The sequence below is a fragment of the Rhineura floridana genome, chromosome 4, assembly GCF_030035675.1.
Source record: "Rhineura floridana isolate rRhiFlo1 chromosome 4, rRhiFlo1.hap2, whole genome shotgun sequence".
Lineage (NCBI taxonomy): Eukaryota > Metazoa > Chordata > Lepidosauria > Squamata > Rhineuridae > Rhineura > Rhineura floridana.
The window spans coordinates 4,946,604-4,969,094 of record NC_084483.1 but is presented as its reverse complement, the minus strand read 5'-3'; the positions used below and the strand labels follow the sequence as shown (position 1 = coordinate 4,969,094).

Here is a 22,491-nt window from a genome sequence, read left to right as displayed (position 1 = left end):
GGGACTACGACCTGGGTTCGAATCCCCACATAGCCATGAAGTTGGGTGACCTTGGGCCAGTCACTGCCTCTCAGCCTCATGAAAACCCTATTCATAGGGTCGCCATAAGTTGGAATCGTTTGCTTGTTGCCTGCCAGCCATGTGAAGCTGGCAGCGGGCACTTGCTTCACCTCAAGGAGGGGCTCTTTGTATGTTTGACTGACATATATGTACGTGTAGTATGTATGTGTGAGTGAGAGAAAGAGATGGGGTGAGGTATGGGGGCGAGAGAGATGTATGTAGTGTATGAGGGAGGGAGCGAGGGAAGGTCAGCATGAATGTGTTTGCGTGTATGCGTGGTCTATGATAGAGGTAGAGGTATGTGTGGCTGTGTACATGTGAAGAGAGTAAGATATAGATATGTGTGCTGGGGGACACCTCGTGTATCTTTCCTGGTACTGCAGAATGCTCCCTTTTGTTAGACAGCATTGTTGTCTGTGTAGCGGGGGAATCAATATTGGGTGATCTCCATAATCAGAATCAGCACAGCTGACTTTTCATGGGTACCCTTAATTTTGTGTTATGTCATGCCCCCACAGCACCCATGTTGTAAATTTATTATCATTATTAAAATTTATATCCCACCCTTCCTCCCAAAAGGAGCCCACAGTGCTCACAGCACTTTCCCAAAATTTGAAATGTGCCCACGAGTCCAAAAAGGCTGGTGACCTTCAACTTAGCAATATATAAATATTTTTAGAAGACAAATTTATTTTTATATATATCTTAACACACCAGTTATTCAATTGTCAGTCATGCAGAGTCTCAGCATTGCTTTTGCACACAGAGAAGGAAATATCAAGTGTTCACTTTCTCAAAATTATTTAGGCCATAATCCTAATCCAATCCACACTGCTGGGGAGCGGGGTTTAGGATACAGAGGACACCTGCCACCATGGGGACCTTTCTTGATGCTGTGGAAACTACACCCTAGGCAACACTACTACTGGAGGTTTTCCTGCTGGAAGTAGATAGCAGAAGGCCCCAAAACAGGGGATTATGGGACAAGAGTTAGGCCATCATGCAACCACTGGCTCCTAAACTGGTCCAGCTCATGGACAGGGGCCCAATGTGGGCTTCTCTGCGGCACCAGCCTGGACATAGCAAAAAAACCACAGAAATGCCTACCAACGTCTGTCAAAAGCAGCAGGGCTTCAAATGTAGCGGTGGGTCTGCCATTTTGTTCTGCTGCTCCCAGCCAGAGTTTGGATTGTCATGCCCATCATTATTTTATTTTACTTATTTACTGAATTTAAATAATAATAAATAATAATAATAAACTTTAATTTATAGGCCGCCTATCTGTCCAATGGCCACTCTAGGCGGCTTACAGTAAAATATGATAAAATACAATAAATAAGATATAGTCAATACATTACACACAAGTTCAGTATAATAAATTATCAGCATTTCAATACAAGGCTAATTTACCCTAGAAGTCTCAGAGGTTGTAAAGGCCTGGTTAAAGAGCCAAGTCTTCAGGCCCCGGCGAAATATTTCTAGGGAAGGGGCATGTCGAAGATCTATTGGGAGGGAGTTCCAGATCGAGGGGGCCGCCACAGAGAAAGCTCTCTCCCGAGTCTTCACCAACCTAGCCACTTTAGTTGGCGGGACTGAGAGCAGGTCCTGAGTGGCAGATCTCGTAGGGCGGCACAATTTATGACGGTGGAGGCGCTCCGTCAGATATACTGGGCCCAAACCGTATAGGGCTATAAAGGTTAATACCAACACCTTGAATTGAGCCCGGAAAATAACTGGAAGCCAGTGGAGATTGTAAAGCATTGGAGTAATATGATCGTATCGGCGGCTATTCGTGAGTAAACGAGCCGCCGTATTTTGTACCAGCTGTAGTTTCCGGACTGTTTTCAAGGGTAGCCCCACGTAGAGCGCATTGCAGTAGTCTAAACGAGAGGTGACCAGAGCGTGCACTACAAGTGGGAGCTGGTGAACAGGAAGATAGGGTTGCAGCCTTCGAACGAGGCGCAGTTGACCCCAAGCTGCTCGGCACACCGATGAAACTTGGGCCTCCATAGACAGCTCGGAATCAAGAATCACCCCAAGACTGCGGACCTGATTTTTCAAGGGCAATTGTACCCCATTAAATATCAGGTCGATGTCTCCCAATCTTCCCTTGTCTCCCACGAGCAGTACTTCAGTTTTATCAGGATTCAGCTTTAGCCTGTTTCTTCCCATCCATCCACTCACAGATTCCAGGCACTTGGACATGGTTTCCACAGCCAACTCTGGTGAGGACTTAAATGAGAGGTAGAGCTGAGTGTCATCCGCATATTGGTGACACTGCAGCCCAAACCTCCTGATGATGGTTCCCAGCGGTTTTACATAAATGTTAAATAGCATGGCCACCTGTGGCACACCGCAATTGAGGGGCCAAGGGTCTGAAACCTCATCTCCCAATGCTACTTGCTGTTGTCTACCGGAGAGAAAGGAACAGAACCAGTGTAATACTGTGCCTCCTATTCCTAATCCCTCCAGACGATCCAGCAAGATACCGTGGTCGACGGTATTGAAAGCCGCTGAGAGATCCAGGAGGACAAGAAATGTGAGTTTTCCCCTATCTAATGCCCTCCTCATATCATCCACCAGAGCGACCAAGGCTGTTTTTGTTCCATGTCCAGTCCTGAAGCCTGATTGGTATGGATCTAGATAATCCGTTTCATCCAAATGCGCTGACAACTGATTGGCCACCACTCGCTCAATGACCTTGCCCAGAAATGGTAAATTTGAATTGGGCAAAAGTTGTTTAAATCTTGGGGATCCAAGGAGGACTTTTTCAGAATTGGTCTTATAACTGCCTCCTTGAGGGCTAATGGCAATACACCCTCATTCAAGGATGCATTTACCACCGCCTTGATCCCATCGCCCAATTTCTCTTTACAGCTCATCAAGAGCCATGACGGGCAAGGATCAAAGAGACAGGTGGTAGGTTTCACAGTTGACAGTACCTTGTCCACATCCTCAGAAGGAAGAGGCCGAAACCGATCCCATTGGATCACATTATGACTGGTCAACTCCAGTCCACTATGTGCATTCACGGTATGCGGAATCGAGCTTCTTAGATGCTCGATTTTATCAGCAAAGTGTTTTGCTAAATTGTCACAGGAGGCTTTTGAACATTCCAAGGGTTCTTGAGCAACTGGACCGACCAGGCTTCGGACCACTTGGAATAGCCTCCTGGGACAACACTCTGCTGATGCAATAGAGGCAGCAAAGCAGTCCTTCTTTGTTGCCTTTATTGCCACATGATAGGCAGTTACTGCTGCTCTAACTTGTGTGCGGGCATTTACATGGCTTCCCATCAACTTTTGTTCTTTGGGCAGGTCACAAAACAAAGATCAAGTATAGTATAATACACCATAATTAGGGCATATCGACAAAGAGAGAGCTTCGGGTATGGGGCGGTATACAAGTGCAATCAATCAATCAATCTAAGCATAAAACTTTCCTTTCTGACAAAGCAAAAATAGTGCCTCTGATGGTAAAATAAAGCACAACTCCAACATTGAGAGCCCAGATTTTATTTTTTAAAATGCAAGTTGTTTAAAGGCTCGCTAGCTCCAAAAAGACCACAAGGAAGATGCCAGACAAGCATCTCTGCAGAGGCTATTCCATAGCTGGGATGCCACCACTAACAAGGCCTTCAGCTACCCTCTTCACTTGCACGCACTTGAATATTTAGGAACAAATTTATTAAACATGGTAAAAAGGAAAATGTAGGTAACTATTGCTCCCCACATAGATCTATATAGCACATTTCTGGAGTGACAAAAACATTACTGAGGTGTTTAGAAACTAAACAGCTACAGGAACACGTAACAGATTTGGAAAACCAGTATTTTATATTATTGCTCTTTCATTGGTGGGCCATGGCCTGATCTAAGCTGGGTTGCTACAACAGCATTACCAACATACACATATATGGTAAAAAAAAAATTAAGAAATGTTCCCCAGATGCACGTGTGGGTTAAAGGTGGATCTCAAGTCGATACCGTAACTATAATCTTATACGAACTACAGGAATGCCTTTCACAAAAGGTGTCTCTTATTTCAGGTCACTGCCATTTCGTTAGCTTGCGAGGGACTCAAAACCCACCAGTGTAGTCTACTACAGATTTACTTTGCTGTTACGACAAAGACACAAATTGCCAAACTATTCATTGTTACTGTTACATATTCAAACATGACACATGCAAAGTCTCAGACAAAAGGGCCCTATGCCCAAAAAAGCATTATTTAAGGATGCAATTCTATGCAGATCAGTTCTGGAATCTGTGCGGCTGGCTTTTGAGCAAACCTGCACAGGACTGAGTTGCACAGAAAGCGGTTCCTGCGGCCTTACAAGCAAAACACGTGTGCGCTGTATCTATTTCATCTCTCGAGATTTTCCCACTGTCTTCATTCGCGCTGCAAAAAAACATACCGATACCCCCTTTCCCTTATGCCACAAAAATATCTTCAGCAATCTACAGCATGGTGACCCGCCGCCTTTTGTACTCATGTGGAATCCAAAGCATTTTCAACGGGACTTGCACAATGGAACCACCTTTGGAAAAATAACGGAAGAGGCGCGCCAACAGCGGCCTACAAAGCAGATTGTCCAGTACTCAAAAGGAGCCTTCAAGCAAACTCTTTTCCTTCTTCTAGCGAGGGCAGGAGAGCGTCCTGTAGCGAATAAACCCGGCCTCTGCTGCCTCGCACAAAACAATGGGGCCACTCCGTCCGTTCCCCTCCCTGGCCTGGCCCAGAGCCATTACCTTTCCCCGCAGAGATGTTGCTGAAGCGGATCTGGGAGGGCTTATCCCTATCCTGGTAGGATCCACGGTTCCCGCCAGAGCTGCGGTTCCCCGCACCCACAAAGACGCCCTTCGTGCCCGCGTTCTCCGGCATGGCTGCGCCCAGCTACCCCTCTGAAGCACTCGATGGAGATAGATTGCGTGCCCGGCCCCAACTGATATTTCCCTGCCGACAGGAAGGTTCCAGAAGGCGCCGAGAGAAGCCGGAGAAGAAAGGACCCTCCGCCAGTTGCATAGGCTAGCACCGAGAGTGACGCCACTCAGAGAGCTGTCCATTGCAAGTGCCTTTCCTCCTCACCAAAAACAAATAAAAATAAAAATTCCTGTGGTCGAATGCTGGAGAAGGGAAACAGGAACTATAACACGCGGAAATAGACACCTAGCAGAAATCAAAGACTGCTCTAGCGGCTCCAGTCCACTCCAGGGGAAATATAAACCGGCGAGTGAGATAGTCATCTAAAACCAATACTTGCACTTTAACTCTTAACTTCCCTTTGTGAGGCTGCTTGTCATCAGAAAACTTCCCATGTTCTCCCTTAACTTTTTCAGTGTACAGTTTTGTCTCATCTATTTCTTATGTTTCACCATGGCATGGAATATGGAATAGCATCTAAGTGGAGCTGAATTGTTGTTGTTGTTAACATTTAATTTTTTTAAAAAAAATTACACATAAACAATTCTTTGAAATATCTAAATAGGACAAAGATCTGAGCATTTCAACCTTTCTGTGCAAGAAACCAAATGGGACTGGCTTTTTGGAGTGGTGCCAAGATTGTTGATAAGTGTGCACTAGAAAGAAAAGAAAATTAAGGCTGTATATCAGTGATACCTGACACCATATAAATAAATAAAATATTTAACACCAACAGTTCCTGTTGGAGATGTGGGAAACCAAGAGCAGAGTATCTCCATATTTTTGGAGCCGCAAAATAAAAGCCAAGGTTTGGAAGTTGGTTCTTGATAATCTTTTTTAAAAGGTTTTTTTTTAAAGCTGTTTTTAAGACCTATTGCTTTCAAGAGTTTTAAAGACGTTTTCAGTGTTTTACCATTTGTTTACTGCCCTGGGCTCTTTCTGGGAGGAAGGCCAGGATATAAATTTAATTAGTAAATAATACTGGAGATGACTGGATACAACCTAGTAAATAACCTTAAGACTATTCTATTGGGTATGGTAAAAGCAGAAATTGTGAGTATAGGCTTGTGTGATGAGTTGACTAATTGCAGCAAAAAGTTACATCACAAAATTGTGGTAAAATAAAAATGCTCCTACCACATTAGAATGGCTGAAAAATATTTGAGAAGCAGCTGTATTAACTAAGGTAACATACCAAAAAATAACACTAAATAATCTACAAATAGATCCCTTCACTGAGAGGTGAGCCCTTTTCATAATTTTTTGGAGTGAGAAAATAGAAGGAAACATGTCCCCTCATAATTTATTTACAGTAATATAATTTTATTGGTTTAACACAATCCTCTTTGTTTTACAGATCTGAACTGTTGGATGTTGTATCTGGCGCAAGCAGATGCCCAGGATGCAGAACAGTATAGTGACAGGCTAGATGCCAGTTGAAGCAATGAGCCGGACAAGCAATAAGTTTTAAGAGTCACTTTACTGACAATATATCACAAGCTCTCTCTGTACAAACTCCTCGACCCCCACACTCATAAGTGTCTGCTGGCCCTCTATATAGATAAGGCCAGCTGCCCGAGCCTAGGTTTCTTAGCAACGTGTCCTTGAAGATGGCTCGAGCTCTGCCAACTTTCGCTGCTAAGTCACGTAGCTCACTTGTGGAAATTTAACCTCTGCTTTCTCGGTTTAATAGCCAACAATCCCCCACCTTAAATTTCCACATTCAGCCAGTTACATTTCTCTTCCATTTACATGTGTTACATTTTACATGTCAGTACATTTACATCATTTGGTTTTATTCTTCTGATACATTTCCTTTTATTCCAGTTTACATCACTTTCATTTGTAATATAGTTACTTCATTGCAATCTCAGCATCATTTTCATTACATTTCATTGCTCTTCATGATTTCCATCATCCCACTTTTTCCAGTCATACCTACTTGATTTATCAGTTTTGAGAACTTGTCTTCACTTAGTGGTTTTGTCATAACGTCAGCCAGCATATCAGCAGTGTTACAATAAGTTAATTCCACAAACCCTTGTTTAATCATTTCTCTGACATGGTGATATTTGATGCTGATATGCTTGGTTCTCTTGGTGTGTGCTTCTGACTGAGCTAGCTTAATGCAGGTCTGATTGTCCTCATATATTTTGATTGGTTTGTCTATGCCTTTTCCAATTTCAAACAGTAGATGGTCGAACCAGGTAAGTTCGTTACAAACCAGAGACAACGCTATATATTCAGCTTCTGAACTTGATGTTGCCACTATAGTTTGCCGCTTGCTGCACCAATCAATCACTGAATCATATAATAGAATGACAACACCAGTAGTAGACTTGCAGCTACTGGGATCGCCAGCATGATCCGCATCTACATAGCAGCACATACTCCCGTGTTTACTGTTGGACAACACTAGACCTTTACTGCTAGTACCTTGCAAATACCTCAGGACTCATTTTATTCCTTGCCAATCCGTCTCAGTAGGCTGTTCTACTTTTCGACTTAAGATGCTAACAGCATTACAAATGTCAGGTCTTGTTACCTTAACAAGATATTGCAACTGTCCTATGATCTGTCTGTACCTAGCAGTGTTTTCACAAGCTGTCTCTGTGTTTTCTTGTTGAAATGATGTCATGGGAGTCCCTACTGCCTTACATTCAGACATCCCACAATCTGCTAGTATTTGTTTTATCTTTCCTTCCTGTTTTAACACGAAACTCCCGTCTGAACCCCGTATGACCTCTGTACCTAGATAATGACTTACAGGTCCCAAACTTTTCGTTACCACATGTTGTTTCAGACTATTATGGAACTCTCTTTCGTCTTCCTCCTCATGGGACAAGTACAGGATGTCATCCACATAAACTAGGCAGTATGTGAGCCCCCCCTTTCTTTCTTTCACATACACACAGGGGTCTGCCACACAACGCTTGAAATTCATTGACTGCAGAACATCATCTAGTTTTTTGTTCCAACAGCGCGCACTCTGGCGCAGACCATACAGGGATTTCTGTAACTTGCAAACTAGACCTGGCTGTGTTTCACATCCGGGAGGCTGTTCCATATAGATTTCTTCTTTCAACTCCCCATGTAAAAACGCTGTGCCAATGTCATAGTGGCTTACATGCATGTTTTCTATGGGAGCTATTTTTAGCAAAACCCTGATTGACTCATGTTTCACCACGGGAGCGAAAACTGCATTCTAGTCCGTCCCGAATTGCTGTGTAAAGCCCTTAGCTACTAGGTGTGCCCTATACCTTTGTATCTGTCCAGTACTCGACCGCTTACGTTTAAATATCCACTTACACCCTATAGCTTTCTTCCCTGGGGGCAGAGGTACTAGCGTCCATGTGCCATTATTTCGCATTGCTTCCAGCTCCTCTTTCATCGCTGCATGCCATTCATTCTGTTCGGCTATGGGTAATTGTTTTATATCCCCGAGGCTTGAGGATTCTTTTTCCTGCTCTGTTTTATAAGCCACGACATCAGCATCAATCACTGGCGTCTGTGCTTTCACTGACTGCGTCAGGTTAATCCCTATTGAACCTCTATGTGTCCTGTCTGTGTCTTTACTGAGGACTCTCAGCTGCACATAGAACAGTGACTTCTTTACTATCCTTTTCATGAATATTTTTTCTCCTCTCATTACATGCACTGAACCCCTTTTGAACATCACTGTGAACCCCATTTCATTGAGTTTCGACACAGCCATAATGTTACATTGGATATCAGGAACAAACAGCACATCTGTCATAATGGTATTGAAACCTGCTAATTTCACTGTACCCCTACTTTTGATCTGTTTCTTAGATCCATCAGCCATTATTACATGATCCTCTACGTCACAAAATGTATGAAACATAGATTTATCTTTGATTATACTATTTGTTGCCCCACTGTCAATTGCCCATAAATCTTTACAGTTATTTCCCTGCTCATTGTTAATACATTGCTTATTCTTACTAGCATAGATCACCTGTACACATGGTTTTCTTCCTCTTTCTCTTCTTCTTGCTTCACAATTCCTTTGTAGATGTTGCCTGGAACCACAAAAATAACACGCTTTTTGTCCATACAGTCTCTCTTGTGCAGCTTTGTTGTTCTGTTTTTCCACGTTGTGTTTAGACTCAGTCTTTTCCTGCTTTGCCATTTCCTGCCTCCTTTGGAATTCTTGTAAAAGTTTGCCTTCTATATAATCCATATTGAGATTTGCATTGTCCATTGCTTCCAAAGAGCTCACCAGACTATCATAACTTGAATCTAGTGAAGCTAATGTGATATACACTTTTTGCGTTTGAGAATGTTCAATTTCACGTTCTGATAACTCAATAAACAGTCTGTTTATTTCCAACAAATGCTCTGACATGGTTGTATCTCCAGATAAGCGCATCTGATACAATCTTCTGGCAAGATATATTTTAGAACTGGCAGTCTTTCTCACATGAATATTTCTTAAAGTTTCCCAGGTTTCTTTTGCCGTTGTTGCATCACGCACGTGCAGTAATTGAGAATCATCAATAGCAAGAACAATTAACGCCTTTGCCCTCTCATCCAGCCTTCTCCAATCTGCTGGAATTGGCACTACGGCGGGTGGGTCTTCTGCAATAGCTTTCCACAGGTCTTCTTTCACTAGAAAAGCCTGCATTCTCTGTTTCCAAGTGCCATAATTTTTCCCTGTCAGCCTTTCCAAGGGAATCCCGGCCGATAACGTAACAGACATATTTTCGCTTTTCACAGTTCACCGCCTTTGTAATTAGAGCTTCTCACCTCTGTCCTTCAGTCAGTTATTCCCACGGCTCTCTCACAGCTTTCAGCTCAGCTTTCGGTTTCTCCGTCTTTCTGCTGTTTTACTCGCTGGTCTGCAGTTCTGGCTTTTCTCTGCCGCTTTTCTGCAATCCTCAGCACCAGGTAACCATCCTCTGCTACCACTTGTTGGATGTTGTATCTGGCGCAAGCAGATGCCCAGGATGCAGAACAGTATCGTGACAGGCTAGATGCCAGTTGAAGCAATGAGCCGGACAAGCAATAAGTTTTAAGAGTCACTTTACTGACAATATATCACAAGCTCTCTCTGTACAAACTCCTCGACCCCCACACTCATAAGTGTCTGCTGGCCCTCTATATAGATAAGGCCAGCTGCCCGAGCCTAGGTTTCTTAGCAACGTGTCCTTGAAGATGGCTCAAGCTCTGCCAACTTTCGCTGCTAAGTCACGTAGCTCACTTGTGGAAATTTAACCTCTGCTTTCTCGGTTTAATAGCCAACATGAACATCTGGCCTAATAGGAATTATTTAGATTATTGAAGTGTAGTGTAGTGGTTAAGGTGTTGGACTACGACCTGGGAGACCAGGGTTCGAATCCCCACACAGCCATGAAGCTCACTGGGTGACCTTGGGCCAGTCACTGCCTCTCAGCCTCATGAAAACCCTATTCATAGGGTCACCGTAAGTCAGAATCGACTTGAAGGCAGTACACACACAATCTGTTTAGTAACTACATAGTATATGGAAATGAGGTAAGAAAGAACAAGGTAGGAATAGGAAAAGGGGTAAAAGAAGAGGAGAAATACATAAGAAGGAAATGAGTACATATACACAGTATTAAAATCAATGGTGTTCAGATGTTACAATAATATCGGGTTAAATTAGTCTCTAAAGCATTAATTTGGGGAAGGAAGAAGAAGGGAAGGGGCAAGGAAAGAAAAAAAAAGACGGTAATGCAGTGGTTCCCAACCTGGGGGCCATGGTCCCCAGGGCGGCCGCAAACAGTAAAGAAATTATTTATTCTTCTTAAAAAGTCTTCACTCCCTGGACACTGTCTGCTCCCCACTGCAGCTGCAGATGACACCTCCCCCTTACTCCAAACAAGAAGGGAGGCCTTTTGCTGAAGTGGCAGAGCGTCTTTCAGGCATGCCAAGTGCAGGTGTCTGCCTATAAAACATGTGGCAGATGCCAAAGGAGGCTGAGGGTGGAACTACCAGGAAGAAGAAGGGATTAGTATCACTGACTCCCATCACCTCGCACTACTGCTGCTGCTGATACCCTTGCTCAGAACAAGAGGGCTTTTCGTGAAGCAAAAAGAAGCAAGGCTGCAAGGAAAAGCTGTTTCTCCCTTCCTTCCTGGAAGCCAGTCTGCCTGCCTTTTTTGGCTCCTGCTTCGCTGCAACCTCCTTTAAAAAATTCTTATTTGTGAGGCTGCCCAGATCTCACCTTTAGCCCAGACAGAGCCAAGGAGCAGTGAGGAAGCTCAGGACTATCAGCATGTGCCAGCGTCCCCCCCTTTCTTCTACCTACACTTGGCCCTCCCCAATCTTCGATTCCAAAGGAAGGAGGACGTCGAATCTCCGGTAAAAGGGGTCGAGGTCCACTCAGCCTTCCATCCATCCGTGGTCAGTAAAATGAGTACCCAGCATATGCTGGGGGGTAAGGAAAGGCCGGGGAAGGAACTGGCAATCCCACCCCATATATACGGTCTGCCTAGTAAACGTTGCAAGACGTCACCCTAAGAGTCGGAAACGACTCGCACAACAAGTGCGGGGACACCTTTACCTTTTCTCTTTAGTGCTTTCGACTAGTGTTTCCCAACCTCTTTTTATTTTTTTGTTGCTGGACTACAACTCCCATTAGCCCCAGGCAGCATGGCCAATGGTCAGGAATTATGGGAACTGTAGTGCAGCAACATCAAAAAATAAAAAAAGGTTGGGAAACGCTGCAACAAACGTGTAAAAAAAAAAAGCCGTAATGCTCGCGGACCTGTGATACAGCAGATATAAAGCGTAACATCGTTTTTATGTTTTTAATAATGGTCTCCAACAGGGGTCGCTGTTGAGCTCAGCAGGATCTGCCTTGCTCAAGACTTTGCCCGCCTCCCATCCTTGCAATCGCTCTGCGCTTCCTGACCAAACATGCTAAAGTAAGATGGCGGCTGCAGCGGAACGTCCCCCGCCGGAGGCCGCCAAGCCCTTACTGGGACTCCTCAACGGTATCGCCCAAGCCACCTATCATGGCAAGGCGGAGATCACGGAGGAGCTGCTGCGGGACCAGCTCTACCCGGAAACGGCGTCGCAGGAATTTGGAGCTTTGCTGGGCAAGATGACAGGGATCGTCAAGGTAACGGGGGCGGGGCTGGCGGGTGGTTGGGAGGGGGAGCAGCAGACGGCATTGCGGAAGCGTAACTGGCCGCTGGCATTGGAGTATCAGATTCGCCATGTTTGCTGCCGAATCTGAAATGCCGTGATTAAAAACTGCTTTTTTTCCCCTGAGTTTGAGAAATCTTTCTTGTTGCCTTCCGTGGTGGCTGCTGTTCATAAAGAAAGCTGACGCGTAAATTATGGGGTTATTGGCGGGTGGCAACAGGGCTTGGAGAAAAAAGTTATCCTTGTCGAGTCAGCACAGACCTTCCCACAAGCCGCCAAGACAGAGGGGGCGAGGGAAGGGTAATAATAATCTATGCGTGGTGTAGACTAGAATTCTTGTAAACCATAGCCCTAAAACAACACGAAATGCAAGCGGTACAGTCTATTAAGCTGATAAGAGAAAAATCAACGCATTTGAAATGTGGTGTTGGAGAAGAGCTTTGCGGATGCCATGGCCTGAAAAAAAGACAAATAATTGGATGCTAGAACAAATTAAACCAGAACTATCATTAGAAGCTAAAATGATGAAACTGAGGTTATCATACTTTGGACACATAATAAGACATGATTCATTAGAAAAGACAATAATGCTAGGAAAAACAGAAGGGAGTAGAAAAAGAAGGCCAAACGAGAGATGAATTGATTCCATAAAGGAAGCCACAGACCTGAATTTACAAGATCTGAACAGATCATGACAGATGCTCATGGAGGTGACTGATTCATAGGGTTGCCATAAGTCGTAGTGTACTTGGAGGCACATAACAACAACAACAACAACAGTCTAGTAACAAACTGAAATACATGCAAAGATAAGCACAGTGATCTTTCTCTATAGTAGTAGTTGGCAGTAGTTTTTCTATGCTGATTTAACACCTGTAGCGCATGGAACCAAGACCCTTGGTTAAGTCCTAAACAAATGGATAAAAGTTGTTGATAAATTTTTGTTCAGCAATTTAATGCCAGAGGTTACTTTTCAGAGTCTTAAGTATGAAAAACTGTTATTTGTAGGTTAATGACAAAATATCCTGAGAGACTGAAATGTTTTCCCACTACTTTCTGGTTTCTAATTTTTTAAATATCAGATTTGCATGTATTTATTCTTTTGCACACAAGCAATAGTGCATATCATGAGCGGATGAATGAGTCCCACTGCTGTGACAGGGCTACTGTTGTGGCCCGTATACTCCATCCGAAACTAGGGATGGGGAACCTTTTTCATACTGAGGACCCTTCTGGGCAGTCTTCCTGGAGCCAAATACTCATGGTTGATGGGGGCAAAGGCAAAAGTGAGAGAAGCAACAAATGGGGATTTTGTCTTTGTCCACCAGGCTAGTTTCTACACATACTTTCACCTCCCTCTCTATCCTATCCAGGCAAGCAAGAGCCATTATCAGAGTTCAATGGACCCATTCCAGCCAGACAAAATCCATCATGGATACCATCAAGTAGGGCTGGTGAGAGGTGTGGCCTGGGAAGAGTAGGTGTGGCTGAAGAGGGCTTGTGGCCTTGGGAGAATCCCAGGGCAAGAGAGAAAGCCTTGGAGGACTACAGTTGGCCCCCTGGCCCTGAGGTTCCCGGCCTAAGTTTATTGTGAAACAGTGATGGTGGAGCAAAACATTTCCATGGGGGGGAAATCTGTTTCATAAGGTCATTGGTAATAACAAATGGATGCTAATTGCAAATAAATATCACACTCACTTTGTTTACTAAATACAAGTAAACATGATAAATTAGATCACTCTAATGCTGAGGCACACCGCTCAAAGGTCCACACTTCCTTCCTGCTCTTGTTGCTGCCATGCCAGGAAAGAAACAAGCTAGAGTCTGCCTTGTTGTTGCATTTGAAGCTGGGCTCTTGATTTCTTTTTCCCATACAAGGTACAAGTAGTAAGCCAAGAAAAAACTTTGGCTTCTCCTTGTAGTATATTTCAGAGAAACTAAACATGAGCTCAAGTTTGAATATTGACAAGCCAGACTCTGGCTTGTTTTCTCCCCAGCACAGTGACAGCAGGAATGAGGGAGAAGTGAAATCTGGGCTCTTGTTTAACTTTATAGTTTACTTTAAACTTACTTACTTATTAAGTTTAACTTAATAGTTTACTTTAAATGTGGTTTAATGTGACATGTAAACCAGACCAGTATTAGGCAGTTGTATCTCTTCCCACTTCAGTTATTGGCCATCTAGCTGAATTAACTAGTCAGCCTGTTTACTGAAGAAACGTCTGGAATAACATCTCCTAAATTTTGGAATGAAACTTTACATTCATCTGCAAAAACTGTATGGATGTATGGTCTAGTTTTGAAAGTTAAAAATATAACAGAATGATTTAACTTTTTTTAGAGAGTATATTCCCTTTCTTAAAGAAATAATTTAAGTAGAGGCTATGTTATTTTCTTCCTCTAGGTGGCAATGCAATATCAGTTTAGGTACAAATGTTGGCAAGTGGGTGTTGAATCTGATCTTCATAGTTCTTGTTTTAAAATTCAGTATTTAAAACTCAAGAATATGTGCTGACTCTTAGAACTTGCAAAATATATTATTCTGCTAATGCAGTGTGACTTCTATAGCATTCTGTCTTTACTCTGGTTATTTAACAAGTTACAGAACTAATATGGTAGCCTTACTAAACTGTAAGAAACATGCATTGTGGTATATTAAAAGCATTTTTATTCTGCCCTTTGATCCTTAGAGCCATAAGGAATGTTTCACAATGAAACAACAACAAAAATGAAGTACAATAATTAAAACCATACCAGTTCATGGGGCACCAAAACCCTGCAGAAATAAAAAGGGGTTTTCAGTCTGCCTAAACACTATACACAAGGGATCCAAGCTGATGTCCTTCAAGAGGACAAAGGATCCAGGTTAACATCCTTCAAGAGAGCATTCTGCAGTCTAGTGCAGCAACTAAGAGAGCTCTGTTCCTTTTGCCCTCTTCTGATAGTGGACAGGGGGACATAAAGCAGGGTATTGATTGTTGCTCCAAGTGTGCAGGCAGTCTTCTCTGGATGGAGGCAGTCCTTCATATAGCCAAGTTCTGAAATGATTACAGCCTTTAGGGTTCGAATCAGCACTTTGAATTGACCCTGCAAACATTTAGCCAACAAAGATGAAACAAATTGGTATTGTATGTCCTACATAGCATACAGTACACTGATTAACCTGGCTAGTCAAACTTTCCAAATGCATTTGAATGACAGCCCACATACAATGTTACAATAATCTGAGCTGGATGAGACCCAGACATGGATGTCTGTGGGTAGGTCTATTTTCCCCACCCCAAGAAAAGGACATAACTTGGAATACCAGCTGAAACTGGTGAAAGGCACCCCTAGTCTGACGACTGATGACACATGCATATCCAGGAGAACTGTAGGGTTGCCAGCTCAGAAGCATTCCAGAGTCTGATATTTCAGGGGTGGGCCCCAGTGGAGTCATGGGGCAGGTCGTAGTGATGTCATGGGAATGGGCTGTAGTGATGTCACAGGGCGGGCCCTAGTGATGTCATTAAGCATGACACATTAAGCATCAAGCACAGTTGCTTGGAGCATGCAATTCAAACAAAAACATTTATCTGATTGGAAATTAAGATAGAAATGTTACCTAAAAGATAGAGCCTGGGTAGGGAACATTTAATCTAACCTACTTGATTTTGGCAAGAAGGATTTAAGTGCCCTCACGCCAGCCAGTCACCAGAAGGCCATTGCAGGAAGAAAGGAACCTCGTGTCGTGGAGATGTTAGATGGGGGCACTCAGGAGTAAAGATGGATGCCCCTGAAGGCTGCAATTCTAAACACACATACTAAAGGACTAAGCCCCTTAGAACTCAATAGGACTTACTTCTGAGTAGATATGGTTTGGATAATGCTGTTGGTAAAGTTTGACAAGGGCTCCTCTGCAAAGATATCGATATCCAAGCAGGATTGGCAACCCCCTGCCTGGAATGCCCTGGCTGTACCTTTCAACATGGCTGCTCCAAACTTCTTTACAGATTTGACCCTTCACTTCCGAAAGAGGTCCGAGAAATGAATAAGAGTAAGAAGATTCTCTGCCTTTTTCTGTCTATGTTGTGGGCTGCTATAAACTCACTTTGACAGCCAACCCAGTTCCAGTGAGTAATAGTTAACAGAGAGAAAACACACATGGTTTGATTTACCTTCACAGACAGCAGCTTGAAAACAACAATTGCAGCCACACTTCCCAGTATGTGAATTCTCTTTTACCACTATTGGGCAAGAAACAAGACATCATGCAACCAACAAGTTGCATCAAGATGTGGTTTAAGGGGGTTCAGTTGTTGCTTCTATGGATGTAAGGGAGTGAGGTTAAAGGTAAATGAAATGCAAACAGAAAAAGAAAATCAAAAGACAGTGATGATTTCCTAAATGCAGTACCATACCAACAACAGCAAAATTCCTATGAGTAAGGCAGAAAACTCAGCATCCCACAACCAGTCAGGATTCCTAACCAAAATCCCAAACTAAAAAAATCCTGACAGCCAGTCAGTGAAGGTCACAGAAATCCCCATAGAGCTCAGCCTGGCCCGGGGGCTGCAGTTAGTGCAGAATGCTATGGCACAATTGCTGACAAGAATGAGGCCCTATCAGCACGTAATACCTCTGCTCTGAAATCTTCACTGGTTGTCGATTTGCTACCAGGCCAAGTTCAAGGTGTGCTTTCCATGCTATGGGTGCCACACAGTACTTGTTCTGCTCTTGTAAGAAATCAGTCCTTTAGTGTGACAGCACCTACACTTTGGCACTCCCTGCCTATGACATTAGGCAGACACCTTCATTGTACTCTTTTCAGAACCTGCTAAAAACATTCTTGTTTAGGCAAGCCTACCCAGGCATGTAGAAGCTATTGTGCTTTTTATGTCTTTTTAACTCGTTGGTTTTATTGTTTTGCATGCTGTTAAATACCTGTCTAACTGTTTTTGCCAATAATTTATTTATTTATTTATTTATTTAATTAAATATTTATACCGTCCATAGCCAGGGCTCTCAGGGCATGGTACAACAGAGAAAGCATTTCATATACAATTTAAATTTTCTTGTTTTAATTCTTTCTGTAAACCACTTTGAGGTTTTTTACAATAAAGCAGTATATAAATATTGTAAATAAAATACATAAATAAATTTTGGAGTCACTGTGGCCCTTGGGTCTCTTTCCACTTTTAGGGACAAAGGAATCTGTCTTATGCCGACTCAGGCCACGTGATACCATGTAGCTCAGTACTGATGACATGGACTAGCATTGGCTCTCCAGGATTCCAGGCAACAGTCTTTTCCAGAAATTGAATTTTGGACCTTTGCATGCAAAACATATGCCCTGCCACTGAGCTACAGCCCTTCCCCTGTTTTAAAAATGTATCTTTTAAAACTGTTCTTTTCAATTCACTAATGAACGCACAGCTTAACTAGGCCATATCCACATCATTCATTTAAAGCACATTAAACGCATATTTGAAACACATGAAATCATGGCAACTGTAGTTAAGGGTGGTGGGAACAATAGCTGTGAGGGGGAAACTACACTTCCCAGGATTCTTTAGGGGAAGTCATGCTCTTTAAGTGTGAGTTGGATGTGCTTTAAATGTATTGTGTGGATCTACTTAATAAACTTTGCTTGCATGTAAATTGTTTTAATTATTTTTTTTCAATGGAAATCAGCTATAAAGTGTAGTGGGTGACCATGGGATACTCACCATCTCTCAGCCTAATCTGGCCCTCAGGATGAAAACAACAGAGAACCATGACAACCCCAAGGAAGAAGGGCACACTGAAAATATAGAGGAAGTAATATACAAGCATACTGTGAAATCAAATATTTAATGGGACCTGGTATGAAAAAATATTTATATAAGCATGACTGTCAAAGATGTTTTATTATTTACCTGACCTGTAAAGATATTTGTAGTGCAATCCTGTTTGTTTGCTCAGAAGCAAGTCCCAGTGATTCAGTTGCGCTTACTAAAACAGGGAAGCATGCACAGAACTGCAGCCTCAAGTGATAAGGAACACACACCCAACCCTAAATTCAGAATCATGCCACTTTAAGCTGTTTTGCAACCGTTCATACTTTTTATAGTTATTGGATTTTAAAGGGATTTATTTCTTACTGTGACCTACCTTGGTTTCCAATCAGCAATCCTACCTCACAAGGTTGTTGGGAAGACTCCATACACACACACACTGGAGATGTAAGAATACATAGACTCCATATAATAGTTTATTGTCAAAATAAGTTGGTCATTGCAGAACATTTTTTTTAAAAAAAATAAAATCAGTATTAGTTTTCTACTTAATAAAAGCAGTGATATCTATGTAAGCCCTGCCTGATTGCTTTGAAAAATTGGATTGGTTGAGGAGAGAAAGATTTACAACACAAACACAATACTTTGCTATGTTCACTCAAATGTCCCATTAATTTACAGCACAATCCTAACCATGTCTACTCAAAAGTAAGTCCTATGGAATTCAATGGGGTTTACTCCGGGTACATGGGATTAGCATTGCAGCTTTATTCCCAGAAAAGCAAGTATTGGATTAAAGCTTCATATTGGGAAGGTTTTCAAAACTCTGCCATTTTCAAACAGCCCAGGAAAATTTAAACTTGTTTGACTCCTGAACACAAGAGAAAAAAAGTCATTTTATACTGCTGAAAGCTATTTTCAGATAAGCAGGAAAAAACAACAGTTTTCTACCTTTGCAATGGAGTCTAGGTACTGCCTGGAGGCCCAGAAATCCCTTGTCAATCACTATCCTGACTTCACTTATTGGCTACAAACTTGAAAGGGAAGGGTTAGAGCAGCCAGCTAAGAGATTATTTCATGGAAGTTGCAGGGGGTGGCGGCTGACGTTTTGGTGTATATCTTGTGAACCAGACCACCTAGAAACATCTCTTTTTTTAATGAATGCCGAGAGTCTGGAGATTAAGCCATCTCACCCAGAGACCCAGAGAGGACCCCAAAAATCTGAAGTCTGCAGGTGGACACCTGGCAACCCTAGAGAAGTGCCAGATCTAGGAAAACCCTCAACCTGCAAACCTAATTCTTAAAGAGTGCAATACCACCCAAAGCAGGGTATACAATTCTCTCAAGATCATGCATATATTTAATGTCCCGAGACCATTTGGAAGTAAGACATACTGATGTCAAAATAATGTACTTCCAAGTTAAGTGCATTTAGGAGTATAGCCTGACATAGCAATCCAAGTCCCTGTTAAACTGGGCTGGAGATGAACTTGGATTAGGCAGACGTGTCCCTAATCTCAGTTTAACCAAGCTCCTGCATCTGTCCGCTGCAGGGTGCCTACTGGCATGTCCCCAAAATGGGCGTTCCGAGGGAGGGGAGGGGCTAAGCCAGTCTCGCTGTCATTGTGCAACAGCATTGGTCCCAAATTGAGTGCAGTCATCCTGTCCCCACCTTCCATTGTGGCTGCCATGAACAGCAGGGACGTGTACGGTGTGGTGGCTGTGGAGCTCCACTGGTGGGAGGGGGGAGTTTGGATTATATCCTAAATCTGTAGCTTTTAGCTCAGGTTTCAGAGATACTAGATATTATGTCGTATATGTCTCTTTTTGTTGCTTCTCCTATATGTTCATTGGTTTAGATTCTGTAAGTACCAAAATGGCATCATGCAACGGAAAACTGGGCTGTGCACATTTCTGAATCTCCTCTACATGAATGTCTTCAGGTTTGCAGATACAAGATGGGAATTGTGTATGCACCAGAAGCGTTCACTCACCGATTTACATATGATTGCCGTGATGCAATAGTGGCTGGTTAGAAAAGGGCTGGCCCAGATCCTGGCAATTACAACAATGACATATAACCAGTTTTACTTGTGCTTCCACCTTACATGCTGTTTCCTTCATGAGAAGGTGGGCAGTGGCTCTGTTGCATGTACAAATGGGGCCTAACGGTATGTTGAAACTGGTGAGGCTCTTGTATAGTTTTTTTTACTGAAAATTGTGTGAGGAAGTGGTACCTTGTGATCTGTCTCTTAACTGTCCCTAATTAGCACTCCACTTTTTTTTAGTATGTGTCAAATTTGGCATCTTCTTCTGTAGTTAGTTGGCCAATTGTCTTGCACGGCATTACGTGTCCCAGACATTGCCTCATCCTGATGATCTTATCTGATATTTGGTTTAAACTGATTATACTGCAAACAGAAACTCCCAGTTTCTTGAAGGAAGGTGGTGGTGTTTCTCTGTCTTGTTAATTATGTATATACTAGACGTTTCCAGCCAATGTGTAAAATCAGCTCGTCCATCACTTCCCTCAGCTTCTTGATGATCATTGCTCATTTAGCATTGCCATGTCACAATCCCAAAGTGACAGGAAATAGCACAACTGGCAGAATTCCCCTGTCAGGATCTTCGCTTTAGGCACCCTTTACTATATATCCTACCAGTCCTCTTCTCAAAAATTTCATTTTCCCCTGCCAAGAGTGCACACATTCTGATTTGTTGGTTTTGCTATTTTCTTGCCCTGTATATTCCGCCATTATACATCGTCACAGCTAGTTATGTCCTTAGGTTTCTGCTTTTCAGGCCATTGCCTACATTCTTCTGGGAAGCTCATAGTAGGTAATGAAAGAACAGCACACCCTTGATTGTTGTTGCCAAACCCTGCCCCCCCCCCAGTAACTGGTATTCAGAGGAATACCACCTCTGAACATGGAAGTTCCATTTAGCTATAGTGGCTAATACTCATTTATGGACCTGTCCTTTATGAATCTTTCTAGTACCCTAAAGCCAGTAGCCGTCACCACATCTGTCATTGAATTCCGTATACCATGCATTGTATGAAGAAGTACTTCCAAATCTCCTAATCAATTACACTGGGTAGCCTAGCACTGTATTAGAGGGATAAAAAATTATCTCTGCTTTCTCCACATCATGCCTCACTTTCCAACACGCTATCGTCTTCCCCACCACCATCTTGTTTTCTTTTTTCTGGACTAAAAAGCATCAAACCTTTTAGCCTTTCCTCAGTGGAAAGGGTCTCCCATCCCTTGATCATTTTGGTTCTGCGCCTTTTTGAGTTTTATAATGGCCCTTTAGAGATGGAGCAAGCAGACCTGCGCACAGTATTCCAGATGTGGCTTATTTTCAAACTCTTTTGTAATAATCTTCAGCATGAAATTTGCTTTCTTCATGGCCATAGTATGCTGAGTGAACATTTCCAAGATCTTTCTTGGTTAGTCATTGCCACTTCAGACCCCATTGGTGTGTATGTGAAGTTAGGATTCCCCCCCCTCATTCATTGAGTTGGGGAGCCCTTTGAAGCTCTTTGCAGCCCACTTTGGTTTTCAGCACCCTGAATAATTTGGTGTCACTCACAAACTTGGCTACCTTGCCCACCCCTAACTCCAGAACACTTATGAACAAGTTAAACAGCATAGAATCTGCCCTCTTTCCCCATGTCTGCCAAGTTTACTCAGAAGCCTCTGAAAACGGTCTCTTTATTCCTTCTTTTAACCAGCTTTTCCCCATAGGATTTGTCTGAGCCACTGCATTGCTACTGTCAAAGAAAGAGTCATCATGTAGCAGAGTCAGTTGAAAATAATGGACAACATAATGGGGCTTCCCTCTAGCCTTAACATTTTCATAATGTGTTTAGATCTATACTGAATAGTAGTTGCTTTAGATGTAATTAAAGCATACATACATCATAATAACGGTTTATTTTTTTAACAGTGGCATTTTATCCTGAAGGATTAAAAAAGCTATGATTAACTACTTCTAATCATTGAACAGTAGTTACCAGAATGCCACAACTATTTAGCAGAGAAATTACAAGAGTGCCCATTGCATGGGAATACTCATTGTGTTGCATTGCTGCTATAGTGATTAAACATGAGTTTAAACTGGAATTTTGAAAGAGCACTGTTTTATAGCAATAAGATATAACATACCTGCACCCTTGTGTTGCAGGTGGCTCAGTTAGCCATACCAGGTTTGGTCTTCTGTGACAGGGTTATACTCAATCTAAATGAAGACCTGTTTTTCAAGTTCCTTCACTTCAGAACTTGTTTCTAAGCAATGACCCTCCTTGTCAGTCCAAGGCTGCATTATCTGAGGTAGTGAAGCCCTCACAAGGTGACCACTACATCAGTCTCGCATGCAGCCCCGTATATGAGTTAGCACACAAAAATATTTTGTGTGTGTGTTGGGGGCGGTATTAAGCTGTACCTGTTCAGGTATGGATGGCATTACTGCATGGATGGAAAATTAGTGCAGGGCATTATAGAGGATTATTGCAAAAGGCAAGCCAGTGTGATTGAATCCTTAGCATATTTCCTGTTGTGACCTAGGAGGGTATCCCAATTTAATAGGTATGGACATTAAAAATACAGCAGGT

At 42.7% G+C, this 22,491-nt stretch overlaps 2 protein-coding genes across 2 annotated transcripts in view; one reads left to right on the top strand and one right to left on the bottom strand.

Moving 5' to 3' along the window:
* The window catches only part of CCT4 (chaperonin containing TCP1 subunit 4), a 32,235-nt gene extending 27,132 nt beyond the window's left edge, over positions 1-5,103 (bottom strand). The window contains exon 1 of the mRNA XM_061622294.1: positions 4,812-5,103. Within this exon, the coding sequence (XP_061478278.1) occupies positions 4,812-4,944 (133 nt within the window). The 5' untranslated portion in view covers positions 4,945-5,103. The remainder of the gene's footprint in view (positions 1-4,811) is intronic.
* A 6,735-nt stretch (positions 5,104-11,838) lies between these two features.
* COMMD1 (copper metabolism domain containing 1) overlaps positions 11,839-22,491 on the top strand; it is a 94,602-nt gene continuing 83,949 nt past the window's right edge. Inside the window, exon 1 of the mRNA XM_061626152.1 lies at positions 11,839-12,094. Coding sequence (XP_061482136.1) covers positions 11,903-12,094 — 192 coding nt within the window. The 5' untranslated portion in view covers positions 11,839-11,902. The remainder of the gene's footprint in view (positions 12,095-22,491) is intronic.